The following is a 19,253-nucleotide window of genomic DNA, read 5'->3' as shown; positions in this document are numbered from 1 at the left end:
CACGACTTGCGCAGAACGAGGTTGCGGAGGGTGAAGGTGGAAGTCGCTCGGATGACACGGCGGCGCGAAAACCGGGCCGACGAAGGAGACAACGGGCAACCCCAGAGTTCACGTCATCAGAGGGCGAATCAGTGGACGAAGCGGAGGAGGTCCCGTCATCCACGTGTATGAAATCGATACCCAAGATCAAACTAACACTCAAGGCACCAAAACCTACAATCGCGAATCCTATCCATGAACCAGCAAAACCTCAATTCAGCTCGTTTGCGGAGTACTTGAAATCATTCGTCGTGTTGGATGAGGATGACGTGGATAAAGAGCGGCTGGAGGAATTGATTGAGGAGCAAGCTGCAACCCGGAATCGAATTGAAGAATTACGCGCCAAAGGACTTCTTGATGCACCAGCACCGGTATTCAAAAAGCAAGTTGAACCGCCACGCGACCCTGATCATCAGGATGCATTACTCGCTCATGCCGTGAACTTTTCAAAACTCATGTCTAATGAGCGCCGGTCGAACATATCTCGTGCCAAGAAGATTGCTGGTATGGTTACAGCTTACTTCAAACGCCTCGAAGGAGCAGACGAGAAGGAGCGCAAGCTGGAGGAGAAGCGTATTCGTCAACTCGCTAAAAGGACCGTGCAGGATGTGAAGAAGAAGTGGAAGCTGGCTGAAAAAGAGGTCTTGAGGAGGAGGGCCGAAAGAATTGCGGAGGAACAACGAAAAGAAGGAAAGAAGCATCTCAGCAAGATCCTGGAACATTCAACTCAGCTTTTGGAGAGACGCGATACCTTTGGCAATGTCCCAGATGTGGAGGACGAGGAGATGGAAGACGGCGATGAGTATCAGTCGGATGTTGATGAAGAGGAGACGCGACGGCAGCCGGCGTTGGAGGAGAATCCGTACGCGGCTGTGCCTGACTCGGAACTAACGGTGGAGCAGCTACGGGTAAAATACGCAAGCGTATTGACTACTACGCCTGGTGCCATGGATTCAGATGACGAGTCTGCAACTGACAGCGATGACGAGTCAGGAAACGAGGAGGAAGAGGAGGATCAGGCTACACTCGAAATCTCGGCTGAAGACGCTAAACGATACGAGGAGGCGATGAAGCTGAAGCTGGACCAGGGAGCTCCCGAAATCGTCGACGAAGACGATTTTGATGAGCTGATGGATTCGGAGGACGAAGATGAGGACAGCGAGGAGGAGGAGGACGAAGAAGAGGAAGATGAAGGACCTGGATTGGCCAGTTTGTTCGGGTTTGGGTCGACGGCAGCTGCTTCGGAGGAGGAAGCAGAAGAAACAGAAGTCGCTAAACCTGCAGAAGGTGATACTACAATGGATACAGCCCCTGAGCATGTAGCGAGGGAGGTGGCTGTAGATGCTGCGGAAGCCGACGCCGCCATGGTGACGGGTCCTGAGCAACCCGGAGGCACTGATGTGCTTGCAGAAGTTGAGGAAATGGAAGTCGACGAGTCCGTCGCCTTGGAGGTTTCCGATGAAGATGCTAAGCGGTATGAGGCAGCTATGGCGCTCGATGCTGATGCACCTGCCCTTGCTGAAGAGGACAATCTGGACGAGTCAATGGATTCCGAGATGGACTCTGAAGAAGATGAGGAGGATGCTGAAAGTGATGGAAGCGAGAAATGGGAAGGTCCTGGCTTAGCCGCACTTCTAGATCCCATACCAAAAGCGAAGGATGATGTGCCACCACCGGCCGTCAATGGCGAAGCCATCGAGCCTATTGGTGAGCCTAAGTTGCCTCCTGGTAATGAGGGTAACCCACCTCTGCGGACGGAGACCGACCCAGGCAATGTCAAGGACGAGGCTGCAGTGCTCAAGGCAGAAGCTGAGCAGGCTGAGGTCGAAGCGACTGTCGTTTCGCCTAAAGCTGCTTCTTCCACCATTGACACGGTTGCAACGCCTGGCGACGCTGGCCGGACGTCGGAGTCACCGGACACTAACGTCTCTGCGACTTCCGGTCTCAAGACACAAATTCCATTCCTCCTCCGCGCTACCCTTCGTGAGTATCAGCATATCGGTCTGGACTGGCTTGCGAACCTATACAACAGTTCTACGAACGGTATCCTCGCTGATGAAATGGGTCTCGGTAAGACCATCCAGACCATCTCTTTGCTGCTCTACTTGGCTTGTGAGAAACAAATCTGGGGTCCACATCTCATAGTCGTTCCGACATCCGTTATGCTGAATTGGGAAACGGAGTTTAAAAAGTTCGCGCCTGGTATGAAAGTGATGACTTACTACGGTAATCCCAACCAGCGTAGGGAGAAGCGTCGTGGATGGTACAAGAAGGATTCGTTCCATGTTTGTATCACGTCGTATCAGCTCGTCATTCAAGATCAGCAGCCATTCAAGAGGAAGAAGTGGCAGTACATGGTCCTTGATGAGGCTCACAACATCAAGAATTTCAGGTCGCAGCGATGGCAGACGTTGCTGAACTTTAATACGGAACGCCGTTTGTTGTTGACTGGTACTCCTCTTCAAAACAACCTCATGGAGCTGTGGTCGCTGCTATACTTCCTCATGCCGAACGGTGTATCCGAGAATTTGCCAGTTGGGTTCGCGAATCTTTCCGAGTTCCAGGAATGGTTCGGTAACCCGGTCGACAAGATGGTCGAGAATGGTGCTCAGTACGCCGACGATGAGGCGAAGAAGACCGTTACGAAGCTGCACACCGTCCTTCGTCCATACATCCTCCGTCGGCTCAAGGCAGATGTCGAGAAGCAGATGCCGGCCAAGCACGAACATGTCATCTACTGTCGTCTTTCTAAGCGTCAGCGATACTTGTACGACGACTTTATGTCTCGTGCGCAGACGAGAGAGACACTCGCTTCTGGTAATTTCTTGAGTATCATCAATTGTTTGATGCAACTGAGGAAAGTTTGTAACCACCCTGATCTTTTCGAGGTCCGTCCAATTGTTACGTCCTTTGCGATGCCCAAGTCTGTGGTTTCAGGTTACGAGAGTGAAGAGCTTTTTGTTCGTCGCAGGTTGTTGACGGATGACACTTTCAAAACGGTGGATCTGAATTTCATGAACCTCGTCATCACCAACAATGAGGATCTGTCTCTCACCGACGCATACCGCTCCATGCAGTTAAACGCCGGTGGATACATCGTTAACGAATGCAACGAAGTCCACGCCAAGATCGACTTCGCCATGAAGCCTGACTACACCTCCATCGAGAAGCACGCCAAATACATGGCCAATGAACGCAAACTCAGTCTCCTCATGCGTATGGAAATGTTCCTCTATGTCTCCAGTCTCCGTACCGCACGCAAACCAATTTACGGACAAACCTTTATCGAGATGTGTCGTAAACCGCCGAGGGCAGGGTTTGAGATAACTGCGATGCATACGAGGTATAGGAATCCTGTTGATGGGTTTTGGAGGACTTCGAATGCGTTGAGGGAGATGGTTGTTACTTTGCCGGAGAGGGTGGAGAGGATGTCGACCGTGGTTGATAAGTATGCGTGTATCACACCTGCCGTCGTTGCTCGCGATCTCCCGTCCCTCGCACTTCGCGGCCTTCCAACCCCCGTGGTCGAGGAACTCCGAACGAAGGAAGAGGATCCCCTCCACGACGCCCGCACAAAGCTCTCAATCGCATTCCCTGACAAACGTCTTCTGCAGTACGACTGCGGCAAGCTCCAAAAGCTCGCTGTCCTTCTCCGGGACCTCATCGCCGGCGGCCACCGCGCCCTCATTTTCACTCAAATGACCAAAGTCCTCGACGTTCTCGAACAATTTCTCAACATCCACGGACACCGCTACCTCCGTCTTGATGGTGCTACAAAGATCGAGCAACGTCAAACTCTGACAGAACGGTTCAACACTGACCCACGTATCCCTGTCTTTATTCTCTCCACCCGTTCTGGTGGATTGGGTATTAACTTGACGGGTGCGGATACGGTCATCTTTTACGACTCGGACTGGAACCCATGTATGGACCGCCAATGCCAAGACCGCTGTCATCGTATCGGTCAAACCCGCGACGTCCACATCTACCGCTTCGTCTCCGAACACACCATCGAAGAAAACATCTTCCGCAAAGCAAACCAGAAGCGGATGCTTGACAACGTGGTCATTGGCCAGGGTGATTTCACCACGGATTGGTTCGGGCGGGTTGGGTGGCGGGATATGCTCGGTGATGATATTGAGATTAATATCAAGGAGGGGGAGGGGATGAGGGGGAAGGTTGTGGAGAGTGCGTTGGCGCAGGCGGAGGATGAGGATGATGCTGTTGCAGCACGGCTTGCGGAGAGGGAAATGGAGACTGATGTTGGTGACTTTACCGAACGTGATCGGGAGAAGGAGAGGGAGAGTTCGAAGGCGGTGGAGACGCCAGGTGTTGGGACGCCTGCGCCTGTCGGGACTGGAGGGGAGGCGGAGACGGAGGCGGAGGTGGAGATTGGGGACGTTGATACATATATGATTAACTTCTTGGAGAGGGAGGGGATTATGGATGAGTGGTAGGACGTGGTGCACTGGATGTGTCGGCATGGTGATCCTTCGCTCTCTTGGGTTTCGGGTAGGCGTTATTATGTTGCAATTAGGATGGCATATAACATCTACACAGTCTCTAACAATTGATACATGGACATGGACGATTAAGTCGTGGTGAACGAAAAATGCATTAGGTAGTAGCATATGTTGACTCCTTCGGTATCTTCCCAACTTCAATGTGCGTCCTTCGATGCATCGCTCATCTTTCCTTCTCATATCATACAGCCATACGAACCAACCAGTGATTCTCAGGCGTAAACCTCGTACAGCATACATTCAGCATACAACACCCTTTCTTCGTAGTGGCGATGCGCTTAGTGGGCGCCCAAGGACCCAATAGAGGCATTCCTGTTTCCCTCCTTCTCACCCTCGTAGGTGGCCTGCACCTCACCCTCCTTCAAAATCTTGACGATAGCTTCCTCGGGCTTAGACGTCCCGAACTCGTTCTCAAGCTGCAACTTGGACGCATGATCCAAAGTTCCCTGCTTTCCGTGCTTGTGGGTAACAAAGATGTCGAAAGAGTTGACGACGTCGACGAGTGGGGTGGAGGAGGAAGCGCGGTAGGTGTCGACGGCGGATTTGGATTCGACGAAGATGATGTAGGTTTCTGAGGTTCCAGAGGTGTTTGACTTTGCGGTGTAAGTAACGCGAGTCTGGGTTCCGGCCTTGGTCATTTTGATTGTAGTAAGTGTTTGGTTTGTTTGATGGGACGAGGCGGGAGGGAGGATCGGGTGCTGCTTATATGCTGGCGGTGAGGTTTGGCGCGAGCGTTGGGCGGAGCACGTCACTGAGTGGGCATGACGTCACGGCGAGATGGATAAGAATAATTAAGAATAATATAATTAGGCAGAAGTAGAAGTAGCAGTAGCAACAGTATCAACCGTCATCGTCACCGCCATCGTAGTAGTCTTCGTCGCGTAAACAGTCGAGGTGTAGTACTCGTCCTCGTCCGTCCACTCCTCGCCATCAGCAAGGCAGACCCACTCGTACTCATCGGCGTCGGCGGAGGAGACAGCGGAAGCAGAGGCAGAGGAGGTGACCACAGCCTTGGCGTTAGCAGTGGGGGTAGCGACGTCGGTCAGGCTCGCGCTGGAGGTGGAGGAAGCGACGGAGGAGACGGGAGTCTGAGTACGGACGGGGACAGTGGCGTTGTATCCAGTGCTGGAGGCAGTGACAATCGCAGCAGAAGCGTTCACACTGACGACAGGGGTAACGATAGGCACAACCGAGCTCCAAGTCGAAGACGAAGAGGCGGAAGCAGCAGTAGCGTTCCTCGGGTTAGACAACAGGTTGTATCCATTCAAACCAGCAGCCGCACTGACGGTACCGTTGCTAGACCCGCGGGTAACGGTGTAGTTACCGTATGCTGAGGCGATAACGACAGCAGTAGCGGCGGCGGAGGTCGTGGTAGTGTAGACATTGGTAGTGTCAGCCGCGTTGGTCTTAGTCACGACCTGAGTAGACGTGGAGTAAGAGGTCGTGGTGGAGTTACCGGGCGCAGCAGCGGCAGAGCCAGCAGCGGAACCCTGGTTAGCGAGGAGGTTGGAACCGTAGGGAGTGACGGAGACGGCAGTGGTCTCAGCGGCAGCGGCAGCGGCAGCGGCAGCGGCAGCGACAGTAGCCTGAGTCTCGACAGCAGCGGGAGCGACGTAGGCAGTAGCGACAAAAGTGGAAGAAACAGTCGCGACCTCGGTAGTCGTAGACCACGCGGTAGTCACACCAGTCGCAGCAGCCTGAGCAGCCTGGGTAGCAGCAGCGAGCGTAGAAGTAATGTACGTCGCATACTGCTCACTCTCGTCCCAAACACCGCCAACAGCGACAGCACCTCCCTCATCATCCTCTCCAGTCACAACCCCAGATCCATCAACCGCCACAGCTTGGTACGAAGCACCGTTGTTCGTGGCCGCGCATCCACAAGCAGTGGATTCAGGATCCTCGAAGGTGACCTCAACGATGATGTAGTCGTCGGTTGAGGTAGGGGCCCAGGAGGCTGTAGCGGTGGGGGCCGCGGAGTGGGAGGCGAGGAGAGAAGAGAGGATGGAGGCTTCGGCAGAGTTCAGGGTTGTGGGAGTTGAGCCAGGGATGAGGACGACAGTCACGACCTTGTTGGCGTCGGTGGTGGCAGCAACCTCAACAGCGGGAGAAGAAGCGGCAGCAGCGACCTCCACGGCGGCGCCAGATGAGGAGGTAGTACCAGCAGCAGCGGCCGCTACCTGGACAGCGGCACCTGCAGCAGAAAAGGTCTGAGCAGCGGTGGCAACGGCAGCAGCAGAGTTAGTCTCGGCCACAACGTTGGAGCTCTCACCATCAGAAACAGCGACAGGAGAGACGGCAATGGTACCGTTGTTGTTAACAACAGCGATGATAGTGCTCTGAGCAGCAGTAGCGATGCTCGAAGAAGAAGAGGTGCCAGCCAGGAGCACAGCAGCACCGGCAGACGAAGAAGAAGTTGAAGAAGAAGTAGTGTCGACAATGATAGAACCAGTATCCGGCGCGGTAGAGTTGTTCACCGCAGTAATGGACATACGAACAGTAGAAGTAGTGGCGTTCAAGTAGCGAGGCTGCAAGACGGGGAAAGCAGAAGCTCCCGAGACGAGAAGCGCAGCGGCGGAAACGAGAGAGAAGCGCATCTTGTATATGTGTTGGAATCAGACGTCCTGCGTGATTGAGTGTGTGTAGTAGTTGTAAGAACGAAAGTAGTGATCAAAGTTGTGAGCCGATCAAGCGTGTTGATGAACGAAAGACTGTTGTTGGATTAACGAAAGTGAGTGATGCGACCTGCGCGAAAGATAGTAATCGAGCTTCAAGCTTCGAGGTGTGAGGTGTCGTGGTTCAGAACGTAAAGAAGAGCAAGAAGACTGGGAGCGGGCCCTATATACGGAGCCAGGATGCTTGGTCGCCACCATTGAGTTAGAAGGAGGATCGAAGGCTGGTTGTTGCTCACATGGTGGTCGAGGTGGTTGGGTTTACCTTCTGGCGCGTCGAGTGTACGACCGACTTTACGCGCACGGACCACCCCGGTGCTGGTGTGGCGCGGGTCCGGTCATTACCAACCTCGCGTACCAGCCCCCCCCCCCGAGACACTCTATCGAAATTATTGGATGAAATTCGAATGAGAGTGGCTGTCAATATGCTTTGATTGAACGTTCATGACGGGAGGTCGGTACGTTCGGAAGGCTTGGCGGGTGGAAGATTGGCGGCGTGGGCTCCATGCGTAGAGCATAGACGGAGGCGCGTGGGTGCTTAGCCCATCGATCGCTCTTTCTGGAAGCCCTTGTATCGAGTCGAGCTGCTGTAACGCCTATCTTGACATTGCTTCGATACAGTTGCTGCTTCTATCGGCGCGGACTGAGCCTCGGGGCGTTCGTGGAAAGGTCGGTACCGTTACCGGCCGAAGTTGTCCCCACGAATTCGAACACGGCATACCCCGGCTTGGCAGTTGTCAAGTCCTGTGGTCAATGCACAGTACAGCTGCCTCTATGTAGCTTCGTTTTCAATCCTTTCATTTCGTCTAGCTGTGAGAGTTTTGGAAGCCGTGTGAACTCCGATTATGCAATTCAAAGCATCCGTTCACTACCCTAAAGTACCTATCAAAATGAGCAATACGCCTATCCAATTATCCCAATCCCAAAATATCACGCTCCATCCAATCAAATATTCATCCCTCACTCACCGCCTTCGGCGTATTCTTCCTCTGCCAAAACCACCCACCACTCCCCGCACTCTCCTTAACCGGCGTCTCCGTCTTCCCATCACTCCCAGTTTCCACAGAAGCATTCGGTTTCTTCGCTGACCCAGACCCAAACCATCCACTCTTTCCTCCCTCCTCTGGAAGCGGACTGGCTGCTTTCTTCGCACCAGCAGCAGACCTCAATAACATCCTTGAGTAATTCGAGTTAGCCATAGTGCTCTTCGCTGGAGTCAGGATAGCCGTCGTGTCCACATTCCCGGCCATTACACTCGTTGGACTGAGCACAGAGTTTGTCGGGCTGGTGACTTGGAGGGGACTGGCGACGGGTCTACGGCCTCTGTTGAGCGTGCCGAGGAGGAGTTTGTTTGCCGGGTTTTGTGAGACGGCTGGTGGGGGCGCGAGGGACAACACAGACTCATGTGAAGCAACACGTCTCAAACGGCCTTCGGTACGTGGCAGAGTGTCGGGAGTCGGGTACATGTGTCCCTGCAGACCCATGAAGCTCTCGTGGCTCGTCGTGCGCTTGAGGGCAGGTTCCAAGTTCAACGGGGCAACACCCGGAGAATGAGGCGGACTCGGCAACAAATCCTGCTGAGCCAAGAAGAGGCTCTGACGATGCTGCTCAGGCGAAGAAAGGGGCGGGTCGGTGTCGTTCTCTTCCTCGGAAACAGGATCAAAGATGGTACTCTGCGTACGACTGGAAGAAGTACTAGAAGATGTCGACCTAAGAATAGATGGCGTCTTCTGCTTTTTAGACGAAGCACGCCTAACCTCGAGCGGGCTAGGCGTCGCAGGCATGGAGGACGACGTGGCAGCATCTCTGATCAAGCTCGTAACGGGCCCACTCTTCAGGGACATACCAGGCATACCGACAATACTCCGCTTCCTCGAGACCATTTTGCCCGATCTTGCCGGGGTGAGCATGGCACCAGGTGCCTGGTAGCGCGCACGAGGCGGGTGCTTGATGACACCGTCCGTAGTGGTTGACCTGATACGCGAAGTCCCAGGAGTGGGCGGCAAGTTGGGATCCGCGAGGTGGTAGTAGTGGTGGTGATGGTGGTGTAGTTCCTGACTCGTAGCCTTCCGGGGCGGCATGTGCATACCAATACTCTTGTCGAGGGAGACGGGCTTCTTGTCATCATCATCCTCCTGTCGCTGATGAAGAAGAAGCTGCTCTCTCAATAAGGCCACCTCGTCCTGGGTGGACGACAGCAAGGCCCTGAGCTCAGACGTGCTCGTCTCCAGATTCTGGTTCGTCGCCAACAGGTCCGCCACGAAAGTTGCCATCTGGGGGTTATCAAGGACATCCTCCTTCGGCTGCTTAACAACCTCCAGTTTCGTCTCCTTCCTCTTCTCCTCTAACTTCTCCCAGAAATCTTTCGTCTTCTCCCTCTCTTCCATAACCTCCCTCTCCATGGCCTCCATCTGCATCTGCAACTCCTCAAGCTGTTTCTGGGCTTTGTGCCATCGCGCTTCAGCACTGCGTTCGTTGCGTCGCGAGTGCTCGAGCTCCTGTTGAATCTCCGACTTTTCGAGTTCCACTGAGCAAAGCTGGTCGTCGAGAGTTTGTGCACGCGAAGCCATATGACGAAAACGAGCGAGTTCGGCTTCGGTCTGCGCAAGTGAGTGATTGAGGCTTTCAACCTGTGAGTCGGCGACAGAAAGACTGTTGTTCAAGCTCTCCAAGCGCTGTGAGTGCGGTTAGCATAACATTTTTATGCCAGGCGTATCGACTCACCTCAAGTAATTCGCGATTCTCCCTAATGGTCCTCTGATTCTCCTCCTCCAACTCCTTATTCCTCACCTCCAACTTCTTCACCGCCTCAACCATGACCTCATGCCTATTCAACAGCGCCTGCCCCAACTCCGCCGCAATCCTCACGTCCTTCTCCAAGCCGGCAAGGACGCGTTCATTCGATTTGAGGCTCGCGCAGTCAGGGGCGCCGCAACAGCATTCGATGGCGGTGGGGGCGGAGGTACCCGGGGAGGTGGAGAGGTCGTGTTGGTTTAGGAAGGAGGTTATGAGGGTGTCGCAAGAGCCTGTTGAGAGTTCGTGGGAGTGCATGGCGTTGGACACTCCCTGACTGTGCTGTTCCGGTGTTTGTTGTGGTGAAAGTATGCGAAGTTGTAGGATGATGTCGAGGTGAGATTAGAGAAAGAAGATGCCGAACATATGCTATTTAAAATGGTAGACGGAGTGATGTCGTCAGCTGCTTGTACCGGCAGTCTCTTAAGAATGAACGTCGATTGTTTGGGTCTCTTCCTTCAGCACAGACCGCATCCGGGAACCGCGACCCACGCGGGTGGCTGGTACAGCAGAGGACACGGCGCGACCATCGATAACGACTGGAATCAACTTTAAGCTGAAATACTACGGATTCGAATAACGATGGGTATGCTAATAATGCGAATGCTGTGCAAGTAAAACGCCGATAATCCCGCCCTTTCCCTGGTACAACTCACATCCTCTCTCCCCAACCTCCGATAATGACCCCCAATTCATCGCTCTTCAACACCTTCGCACTATCCCTCGCATCCTCCACCCCGGATGCAACCTTATACTCCGCCAACACCTTCACCTCCTTCATGTTCTTACAATCCTTCTCACACAAATGCCTTCCAAGCGGTATCCTTGCATCCAACTTCCGCAACGACTGGTCCAACAACTTGCTCGCATTCGGCGCCGGTGCTTTGAGATTGAAGGGTATCTGCCAGTGCTTCGCCCGGACGGGTGTGATACTCCGAGTTTTCTTGTGAATCGCCAAAAGTAGGAAGACAAAGACCGTATTCCAATTCCCTAGCGCACCGAATGCGATGACGACTTCTTCCCTGATGATTCGAGGAAGAATCGGTAGGTGAGCCGGATTCAAGACTCTGGTACTAAATGTTGTGAATTTGGGCAGGCCGGTTGTGGAGAACGGCGGTATCTTCGATAGTAGAGTCGATGTGTAAATATCGAGCTCGAGGATATGTACGGCCGGGTTCTTGAGTACGGGTTCCTCCGGATCCGCAAACGGTTTGCGGTAATGAATATCATCCGGGGAGCTCGGCGGCCAGAACTGTATTATCCAGGTTAGCAACTCTTCCTGCTCATTTGGATCCTCTTACGTACCTTCGCATCCGGTTCTGAGCATACATCTGCCTCGCTCGAGCATGCTTCGTCGCCGCTTTCATCTTCATTCGGAATCTCAATCCAGAGCAACCTAGACTCCATCCCAACAACAACTCTCCCCTCCTCCAAACCCGCAAAGCAAACCCCACCCACGAGCCGCTCCTCCTCACCAGCAGGAACACAAACCGCACTCATAGCCTTCCTGCCCACATCCCATATCCGACACTCGAGATTACCACCGACGTCCATATCCAAATGCCTCCTTAACACGACCTGCACAACCCTGAACTGGTTTTTGGCCTTGTCCATGTTATGGCACGCTGTGAAGAAACCGACGGGAGGGATGCAGCAAGCACGCCACCCCATATCATTACTCTTTTCGATGAACCGCAATTTCTTCCCCTTAACATCCAATCGCCATATATTTACAGCCGTACTCCGGTCCAAAGGCATCACGAAGCCTTCTCTACCAAGCCTTGATTCAATCTCCCACTCCGGAGCCCTCGTCTTCGCTTTTCCGACCGTGACAAGATAGAATGGCCAGGATCCTGTGAAACCGAGGATGACTTGGTGCCTTAAGAGTTGGGAGACGTTTGTACCGCTATAGGGGATTTGATTTTCTTCGAGGGTGGAGATTGGGATTGGGCTGTAATGCTGGGAGGGGTTTGGTTTGCGGGTTGGACAGCCGAGGGAGCGGGAGAGGATGTAAGAGGCGGTCGAAGGGCGAGTAGACGACTCGACGGAATTTGAGGATGAATTTGACCGCTTCATCCTTTGTGTTTTTCCATTTGGTTGATGGAGGAACTTACCTTTGAGAAACGGACGTAAACGCGTGTATTTACTGTTCCCTGCTTTGGGACTGGCCAGGGCGTGACCATGACGGGAAGTCGCCAGCGGGAGGAGTTGTTCAAACGGGTTCGAGATAACACGTCCAGGAGTTTGGTACTCAAAGATGTCTGTGGTTGGGCAAAGGGCAGCTGAGCGTATTTTGGGGAAGCAGATAGTCGAAGAAGCAGCCATCCAATGGGAGTCCAATACGGACCCTGTCAGCAAAGACATCGTATCGAAGTGGTGGGATGAATACTGCTTACACGACAGGCACAGTGACTTGGCCGATGAAGACGAAAGCTTCTCAAAGTTTCTACTGCGTATACTCGGCGAACATCTCTTCTCTGACTTCACCTCTGCCTTCACTTCGTTACTCTTCATGACAAGCACCTTCTTCTGGGGATGGCACACTCTCGGCGTACACGTTCCGGCGATACTCAACAGAGCTCACTCCTACATTTTCCGGCCTTTGTTTGACTTCCCGCACGTTCGCTCTCTGATCGATTGGTTGGCGAATGACGTCATGAACATAGCGAGCGAGGTGAACGGCAAGGTTGACGGCCTACGCTTGAACTTCCTCAACGAGCTCGATACACTCGGGTCGCAGCTATACAGCTCAGCCATAAGCTTATTTGGTTCAAGACATCTTCACGTCGGCTTTGATTGGCTGTACGAAGCGCAATGCTCGGTCTTTTGCTACTGCCGTAACATCGGGTATATTCTCTGCTCTGACGTCGTCCAAGCGGTGGTAGGGACGGCGCAGACAGTTGACGATAACTACTTTGGCTTCTGGGAAACGATCGGCAGTTCGGTAGGAGGGCTGTGGACCTGGGGTTATGACTGGGTTTCCGAGTTCTTTGGCACAGAGGCTGCCTCGAAGGCGGCGTATTTGGAGAGGGCATTGGGCTGACAAGGAAGAGCGCCGCCATTTAATCATACTATTCGATACCCTCAACTCTCCGTAATTGACTGCACCCATCATATCTTACATGTCTGAATGATGGTGGGCGTGCGCGTACTCGGACCTCCCCGATCCCTTCCCCACAAAATCCCTGGAGCACATGCCCGCTTCGGCCGCCGGTGACAGGGCATCCCAACATTAAACCCCCGACCAACCTTGCCCGAACAGAACACCAATAGCTATAGACCAGCATGGCAGCTTGAGCCACTGCTACCACCAACAGTCATGCCAACAACATTCGCCTCGCTCCCCTCCATCCAAACATCCTTTCCCTCCTCGCTTCCCCAGGGACCGAGCACGATATCACCCCTCGGAGCCCGACCACATCTCAGCATGAGAAAGACGAGTACGACATTGCGCGATCCAAATGACTGCGCGCCCGACGACTTAGACCCCGACGAGAATGCCGAACTATACGTCAATTTACTGGTGTTCGAGGAAGCGATGAGGAGAGGCTACGTCGATCTACAACGGCGGAAGCGGAAATATATGGGTATGCGGGCGATCTTCCATACCCATCAAACAGGAAACTGACTCTTGCATACAGTCTTCTTCGCTGGCCTCCTCCTCTGGAATGCGTATTTCTTATATGGAACGATGATCAACCCCTCACCCTACTACTACATCTCCCTCTTCCACACCCTCTCCCTACTCCTCGGGCTCGTGACACTCTCCCTCTATTTCTTCGGAGGGTATTACCACTCTACCATCGCTGAACCACGGAAGTTCCTCCCGTACGCGAATCGGACGTTGAGGGGGATGAATCTGCGGTTGGTTGTTGTGCCGAGGGGCGTGTGGTGGACGGTGCGCGACTGGTTACCATGCCTATTCCCGCCATTTCCATGGCGGAGGAAGAAGAAGGGGGAGGAAAGACCTCCCATACCACCGGAGAGGCGGGAGATTAGGTTAGTCGTGGGGGGCAGGGTGGACGCTGACATACGGGAGGGCTGGGATACGTACCAACTCGAATACTGGGAAAAGCGTGCAGAAGAAGGCATACCTGAGAGTGATGACGAGGATGATGAGACGGACCTGTTAGGTAAGGGGAAGAGGAAGGATGGGACTGTGAGGGGGCAATCGAGAAGGAGGAAGGATGGGAGTGTGAGGAAGAAGAAGGCTGGATAGTGGAGAGGGGAAGGCCAGGGTGGCATATCATATATCATTAAGATTGGGCGGTATAAAGAAAGGTGAATGACGCCAACTCCTCCAGGAACAATCATAATCGCTCATGAGCGCATCACACCTCTCCATCAACCTGCCCCCCCTTCCTCCCCGTAAACGGTATATTAACAACCCTTTTTGGTTGCTGTACAACTCCATATGACGACCCATCGACTTCATACCATCCCCCCTGCTTCACCTCCCGCCTCCTCTCCAAGTTCTTCCTCATCCACCCCTCCAAAAGCGCAACATTCTTCGTCGCACTCCCCCTCCTCCACTGAAACCACGCACCCACAACTGGAAGCCAAAACGTGATGAGTAAGTCGAATGTGATGTTTGCGTGCATACGACCTACGACTTCGACGGCTGGGGCTCCGGCGTCGGAGGCGTGTGTTACGATTCGAGATTGGAGGGTGAATGTGATTAGGGGACCCACGACTGGAAAACAGCAGAGGAGGGCACCGACATTCAAATCGTCGAGGCGGTAGGCCATCTTCCTCGCGCTCTTCAATAAACGCTGGTGGGATTTGGGCAGAGTGAGTTGGGAGAGAGGTGTTGAGAAGGGGTCAGATTGGGGAATTGTTTCTTCGGCGTAGGTGTTCCAGGTGTCGTTGGCAGCGTCGAGGGGGGCGGAGCCGAGGGCGTAGGAGAGTGCGAAGGCTTGGACTGCACTGACAGCGTTTGTTGCGGCTGCTGGGGCCGACATAGTGGGTGATGACCGTCAATTGACAAGATTTTTGGGAATATCGGTGATCCGTAGTTAAGGAAACGCAGATCAAGGTCCTTCAGCCATTAGACAAGCGTCGCACTGCCAACCTTCAGCGTTAATTCCGGCGAAAAAAACGTTCACCCGGTGTTGGGGTGTTTTTTTCCGAACATCGAATATCTTCGTTACACGCAAGTGCAAGCTCATGCACAAAGCCGTCACCAACACTCGGGGAAAAAGAGACGACAAAGATAAAATGTGTGGGGATCATCATGGAGATGGAGAAGTCGAAAGGGTCACGGAAGGCGTCAAAGAGCTTGCTGTTGATGACTCGAAGGACGAGGACGAGACGACGGTAGACATGCCGGACGACCTACTCGGCTTGATTAGCGATGCTCATTGTACAATTGCCCCCAGGTCTCCATTTGTCATGAACCTCGGCTTAATCAATTGGACAGGCCACGCAACAGACTCCATGTCAACAACCCACCTCATCCTCTCCCTAACCCTCAACAAAATCTGCGCAATGGCAACACGTCTATCAGATCAAACCCTCGTCGCACTGATCGCGAGAGAGTACCCAAATAAAGTCATCCCCGCTTTCGGTCGGTCACCATCGCATCCGAAAACTCAAGGGTTCGACTCATGCATAGGTGACAGGCTACCACCCATACTTCACTCATCTGCTGTATCTGGATGAACCACCATCCTCACCACACGAACACTACTCCGCCATTCTCCACCCACCACCCGACGAATCATTCACCGCCCTCCTCCGCAGCCCACAACCACTCTCCGCCTTCCTCACCTCTCTACGAGAAAACCTGGAAGCACATCCAGATGCATTGGTCGGCGAAATCGGTATCGACCGCGCATTCCTCCTCCCGCACCCACTCGAGAACCCAACAAATGGCCGCTGGGGAAAGTTGACGAAGCACAAAGTAAGAATCGAACATCAACTCGCCGTTCTACGGGCGCAATTATACATCGCGGCGGAGATGGGAAGGGCTGTGAGCGTACATAGCGTCCAATCCCACGGCGTCCTCTTCGAGTTCTTTCGAAAGGTGTTCGAAGGACATAAACCACCCTCAAACCGACAAAAGAAAAAGTTCCGGGACGCCCCTTCCTCCAACCTCGATCCCGACCCCGAACCACCATATAAACCACCCTTCCCGACGCGGATCTGCCTCCACTCTTTTTCCGGCTCCGCAGAGCAAATCCAACAATGGACGAAACCCTCCATCCCAGCCCTTGTCTACTTTTCTTTCTCGACTCTGATTAATGCAAGGTATGAGAGGTTTGCGGAGGTTGTGCGAGCGGTGCCCGGGGATAGGGTTTTGGTTGAGAGTGATGTGCATGGAGTCGGGGAGGTTGAGGAGGGAGTGAGGGGGGCGGTGGAGGTTGTGTGTAGGGTTAAGGGGTGGACGTTGGAGGAGGGGGTTCAGAGGTTGAAGAGGAATTTTGAGGCTTGGAGCGGGACCGCGAAGAATAGTGCGTGAAACATAGCTGGGGTGAAAGTTGATCAGCAGGAGAGAATAACTTTAGATCACGGGTATATTTCTCAGCAATCTAGACCTTGGGTATGACCAGCACACCAATACCAAAAAAGAACAAACCTGCAGCCATGTCCACCATTCTGTCATTTCATCATCATCAGCCCAATGCTCAGTCCGTCTTGTTCGCCCCTCCCGCACCATGCCCAACATAAACCCCATTCTCAAACGCATCCATCGCTCTATCGACGCCGCTTGCCCACCTAACAACCCGTCCCACCCCACCCGGCAAACACCGCATGAAACACATCCACCTCGCATACTCCGGCGCATAAACCCATCCTCCCCTTCCCTCCTCTACATCCCTAACAACCAACTTTGCAATATCGACTGGTCCCAAAATCGGAGCCAAGAAATTCGAGGGCGTCTCGACGCCGATGAAGAGCTCGGTGGAGAATTGGCCGGGACAGACGAGGGTTGTTTTGATGGTTGGGGACGAAAGGAGCTCAGCGGTTAGGGATTCGTGGAAAGCGAGGAGGGCGGCTTTTGAGGTTGTGTATGCGCTTGTTTTCTTGACGCCGATATAACCCAGTGCAGAGGCGACCGTGACGATGTGCCCGCCGTTTGGGGAGTTGAGCATGGCGGGGAGGAAGGCTTGGGTAGTGTAGAAATGTGCCAACACGTTCGTCGAGAGGACGGATTGGACTTCAGAAGGTGCGAGCTCCAGGATGGATTTTCCGCCGGCGACTTGGCCTGCGTTGTTGATCAAAATTGTTGCATGTCCGATTTCGGATTGGATTTGAATTGCGGTACGGGAGACGGCGGAGGGGTCGCCGACGTTGCAGGGGTAGTATTTGATCCGGTCTGACCACTGCTCCATCATCTCCTCCGGCGGCGGACGAATATCCAACACAACCACAGCCTTAACTCCCTTCCCCGCCATCATAGCCGCAATACACCCCCCCAACCCCGAACTCCCACCCGTAATCACCACGATCTCTTCAGACCAATTCACCTTCCTGTACTTCCCGCCGTTGTAGATCCAGTCATTGAGCTGACGCAGCCACCAGAAGAGGACGACGAAGAAGGAGAAAGCGAGGGAGTAGCGCATGGGGGGCATGTGCCAGTGGAAGCCTTGGGCGCGGAAGGTGAAGGGGAGGAGCCAGGTTAGGAGGGGGTGGAAAATTGTGTTTGCGAGGACATGGATGATTGCGTCGAGCGTTATTCCCGTCATTGCCATTATTGGGATTGCTGGTGGTTGGTGGTGAGTTGGCGGCTCGTCATCGGAAGCGCGCATGGACTGAGACGTCGGGGCCAAACCTTACCGCGCTGAATTGCAAACAACGTATACCCATCGTTCAAGATGTCCCTTCCCGGGCTGGCCGGCTATGGAAGCTTCCAGGTAAGTTCATGGCCCATGGTACGTGTATGCCGCTGCTAACATCACATGGCAAGGCTGCTACCGAGGAACAGTCATACACGCTCAAGCCTTCGCAAGAATACCGGTTTGAGGCATCTCAGAACGCACCAGTCAATGTCACCCTCCTGTCTGGATCAGCAGAAATCTTCGGCACCGAACTGACTATTGGCCCGACATATACCTTCACCAGTACCAAAGCTGCCGTTTTCACATGGCAGGGCTGTGAGATCACAGTAAAGGGACCTGCGGGTGCGGGATATCTCGCAGAAGAGACACCAATGGCGACATACGTCAATGCACATTTTGGCTTGGAGAAGCAGAGAGGTTTGTCAAAGGAAAGAGGAGAGCAAGGGCCAAGAGTTATGATCGTTGGTCCTGAGAATGCTGGCAAGACTTCATTGGTCAAGCTATTGACATCATATGCCGTTCGACAAGGCAGAAAGCCTGTTGTTGTTGGATTGGATACAAAGGAGAGTATCCTTAGCATTCCAGGAGCGATGACAGCCGCCCAGTTTACCAGTATTCTCGACGTCACGAGCGGATGGGGTACCAGCCCCACAAGTGGTCCTGGTCACATTCCTGCAAAGGTCCCTTTAACATACTATTACGGATACGACAATATCGAGGAGAATCCGAAGATGTACAAGACGGTTCTGTCAAGACTAGCTCTGGCTATCTCCTCAAAGATGGCAGATGATGAGGCAGCGCGGACATCTGGATGCATCATTGATACTGCTGGCCTCATCTCGCAAAGTACAGGCTATGAAATTATTGCTCATGCCATCACCGAATTCTCCGTATCGGTATTGGTTGTTCTTGGCTCTGAACGTCTCTACAGTGACATGGTGAGAAGATTTGATGGACGGAGAGGACTGAGTGTGGTTCGTATGCCTAAGAGCGGTGGAGTGGTTGACAAGGACGAGTCTTTCATCAGTGCTTGCAAAGCACGGGCTGTGCGGGAGTATTTCTACGGGAACTCGGGGCAAGTCCTGAGTCCATTTTCGAGTGTGGTTGGGTTTGACAACATCCATGTTTACCGTGTTGCGTCGTCGGATGCATCTATCAGTGCTTCGGTACTTCCAATAGGGCACGAAGCTGGAGACACAAAGGTGCAAGTATTGAGGGTTGAGCCATCGTTGATCTTACAAAACTCGGTTCTGGCTGTCAGCGTGGTTGATTCGGATGAAGACGCGTCTGCCATTGTGGAGAGCGCTGTGCTTGGTTTTGTGTTTGTGAGCGATGTGGACATGGTTACAAAAAAGATTACGGTATTGAGCCCAGTAGCAGGAAGGTTACCGGCCAAGGCATTTGTCATGGGTTCCTTAAAATGGATGGATGCGTAGAATATTAATTCA

The 19,253-nt window shown here is 53.4% G+C and overlaps 11 protein-coding genes across 11 annotated transcripts; 5 read left to right on the top strand and 6 right to left on the bottom strand.

Annotated features, from left to right (window-relative positions):
• Nucleotides 1-167: 167 nt before the first annotated feature.
• Nucleotides 168-4,496, top strand: SAICODRAFT_56349 (uncharacterized protein; the record flags this gene model as incomplete). Its single annotated transcript, XM_019169440.1, has 5 exons — nt 168-854; nt 897-1,248; nt 1,609-1,776; nt 1,849-1,913; nt 1,989-4,496. The coding sequence occupies 5 exons, from the start codon at nt 168-170 to the stop codon at nt 4,494-4,496; spliced, it is 3,780 nt and encodes a 1,259-aa protein (XP_019024554.1).
• A 321-nt stretch (nt 4,497-4,817) lies between these two features.
• On the bottom strand, nt 4,818-5,213 carry SAICODRAFT_18927 (shwachman-Bodian-diamond syndrome protein). Its single transcript, XM_019166033.1, has one exon. The coding sequence runs from the start codon at nt 5,198-5,200 to the stop codon at nt 4,841-4,843; it is 360 nt and encodes a 119-aa protein (XP_019024553.1). The 5' UTR covers nt 5,201-5,213; the 3' UTR covers nt 4,818-4,840.
• A 155-nt stretch (nt 5,214-5,368) lies between these two features.
• Nucleotides 5,369-7,491, bottom strand: SAICODRAFT_71013 (uncharacterized protein; the record flags this gene model as incomplete). The annotated part of the gene is made up of 1 exon (XM_019170637.1): nt 5,369-7,491. The coding sequence occupies exon 1, from the start codon at nt 7,154-7,156 to the stop codon at nt 5,369-5,371; it is 1,788 nt and encodes a 595-aa protein (XP_019024552.1). The 5' UTR covers nt 7,157-7,491.
• Nucleotides 7,492-8,104: 613 nt separating this feature from the next.
• Nucleotides 8,105-10,501, bottom strand: SAICODRAFT_18925 (uncharacterized protein). Its single transcript, XM_019166032.1, has 2 exons — nt 9,956-10,501; nt 8,105-9,906 (listed from the first exon to the last, which is right to left on the bottom strand). The coding sequence occupies exons 1-2, from the start codon at nt 10,280-10,282 to the stop codon at nt 8,185-8,187; spliced, it is 2,049 nt and encodes a 682-aa protein (XP_019024551.1). The 5' UTR covers nt 10,283-10,501; the 3' UTR covers nt 8,105-8,184.
• Nucleotides 10,502-10,676: 175 nt separating this feature from the next.
• Nucleotides 10,677-12,100, bottom strand: SAICODRAFT_7151 (uncharacterized protein; the record flags this gene model as incomplete). The annotated part of the gene is made up of 2 exons (XM_019170688.1): nt 10,677-11,276; nt 11,330-12,100. The coding sequence occupies 2 exons, from the start codon at nt 12,098-12,100 to the stop codon at nt 10,677-10,679; spliced, it is 1,371 nt and encodes a 456-aa protein (XP_019024550.1).
• On the top strand, nt 12,024-13,126 carry SAICODRAFT_30131 (uncharacterized protein). Its single transcript, XM_019167598.1, has one exon. It carries the CDS (start codon nt 12,282-12,284, stop codon nt 13,065-13,067), a length of 786 nt encoding a protein of 261 aa, XP_019024549.1. The 5' UTR covers nt 12,024-12,281; the 3' UTR covers nt 13,068-13,126.
• A 217-nt stretch (nt 13,127-13,343) lies between these two features.
• On the top strand, nt 13,344-14,243 carry SAICODRAFT_25100 (Spo7-domain-containing protein; the record flags this gene model as incomplete). Its single annotated transcript, XM_019166827.1, has 2 exons — nt 13,344-13,611; nt 13,666-14,243. 2 exons carry the CDS (start codon nt 13,344-13,346, stop codon nt 14,241-14,243), a joined length of 846 nt encoding a protein of 281 aa, XP_019024548.1.
• Nucleotides 14,228-15,160, bottom strand: SAICODRAFT_30130 (uncharacterized protein). The gene has a single exon (XM_019167597.1). It carries the CDS (start codon nt 14,983-14,985, stop codon nt 14,356-14,358), a length of 630 nt encoding a protein of 209 aa, XP_019024547.1. The 5' UTR covers nt 14,986-15,160; the 3' UTR covers nt 14,228-14,355.
• Nucleotides 15,161-15,241: 81 nt separating this feature from the next.
• SAICODRAFT_7148 (Metallo-dependent hydrolase) lies at nt 15,242-16,484 on the top strand (the record flags this gene model as incomplete). The annotated part of the gene is made up of 3 exons (XM_019170686.1): nt 15,242-15,386; nt 15,444-15,590; nt 15,646-16,484. 3 exons carry the CDS (start codon nt 15,242-15,244, stop codon nt 16,482-16,484), a joined length of 1,131 nt encoding a protein of 376 aa, XP_019024546.1.
• Nucleotides 16,485-16,650: 166 nt separating this feature from the next.
• SAICODRAFT_7147 (NAD(P)-binding protein) lies at nt 16,651-17,718 on the bottom strand (the record flags this gene model as incomplete). Its single annotated transcript, XM_019170684.1, has 1 exon — nt 16,651-17,718. The coding sequence occupies one exon, from the start codon at nt 17,716-17,718 to the stop codon at nt 16,651-16,653; it is 1,068 nt and encodes a 355-aa protein (XP_019024545.1).
• A 123-nt stretch (nt 17,719-17,841) lies between these two features.
• Nucleotides 17,842-19,241, top strand: SAICODRAFT_7146 (mRNA cleavage and polyadenylation specificity factor complex subunit; the record flags this gene model as incomplete). The annotated part of the gene is made up of 2 exons (XM_019170683.1): nt 17,842-17,880; nt 17,934-19,241. 2 exons carry the CDS (start codon nt 17,842-17,844, stop codon nt 19,239-19,241), a joined length of 1,347 nt encoding a protein of 448 aa, XP_019024544.1.
• Nucleotides 19,242-19,253: the final 12 nt, after the last annotated feature.

The sequence above is a fragment of the Saitoella complicata genome (genome assembly GCF_001661265.1).
Source record: "Saitoella complicata NRRL Y-17804 unplaced genomic scaffold SAICOscaffold_10, whole genome shotgun sequence".
Taxonomy (NCBI): domain Eukaryota; kingdom Fungi; phylum Ascomycota; class Saitoellomycetes; order Saitoellales; family Saitoellaceae; genus Saitoella; species Saitoella complicata.
This window is presented reverse-complemented; position numbering and strand designations above follow the sequence as displayed.

What these genes read in the sequence shown, in the direction of transcription:
- SAICODRAFT_18925 (XM_019166032.1), bottom strand. Translation starts at nt 10,282, where the DNA reads ATGCACTCCCACGAACTCTCAACAGGCTCTTGCGACACCCTCATAACC. An exon ending in AGAATCGCGAATTACTTGAG is followed by an intron (nt 9,907 to 9,955) that starts GTGAGTCGATAC and finishes CCGCACTCACAG; the next exon opens with CGCTTGGAGAGCTTGAACAA.
- SAICODRAFT_18927 (XM_019166033.1), bottom strand. Translation starts at nt 5,200, where the DNA reads ATGACCAAGGCCGGAACCCAGACTCGCGTTACTTACACCGCAAAGTCA.
- SAICODRAFT_30131 (XM_019167598.1), top strand. Translation starts at nt 12,282, where the DNA reads ATGTCTGTGGTTGGGCAAAGGGCAGCTGAGCGTATTTTGGGGAAGCAG.
- SAICODRAFT_30130 (XM_019167597.1), bottom strand. Translation starts at nt 14,985, where the DNA reads ATGTCGGCCCCAGCAGCCGCAACAAACGCTGTCAGTGCAGTCCAAGCC.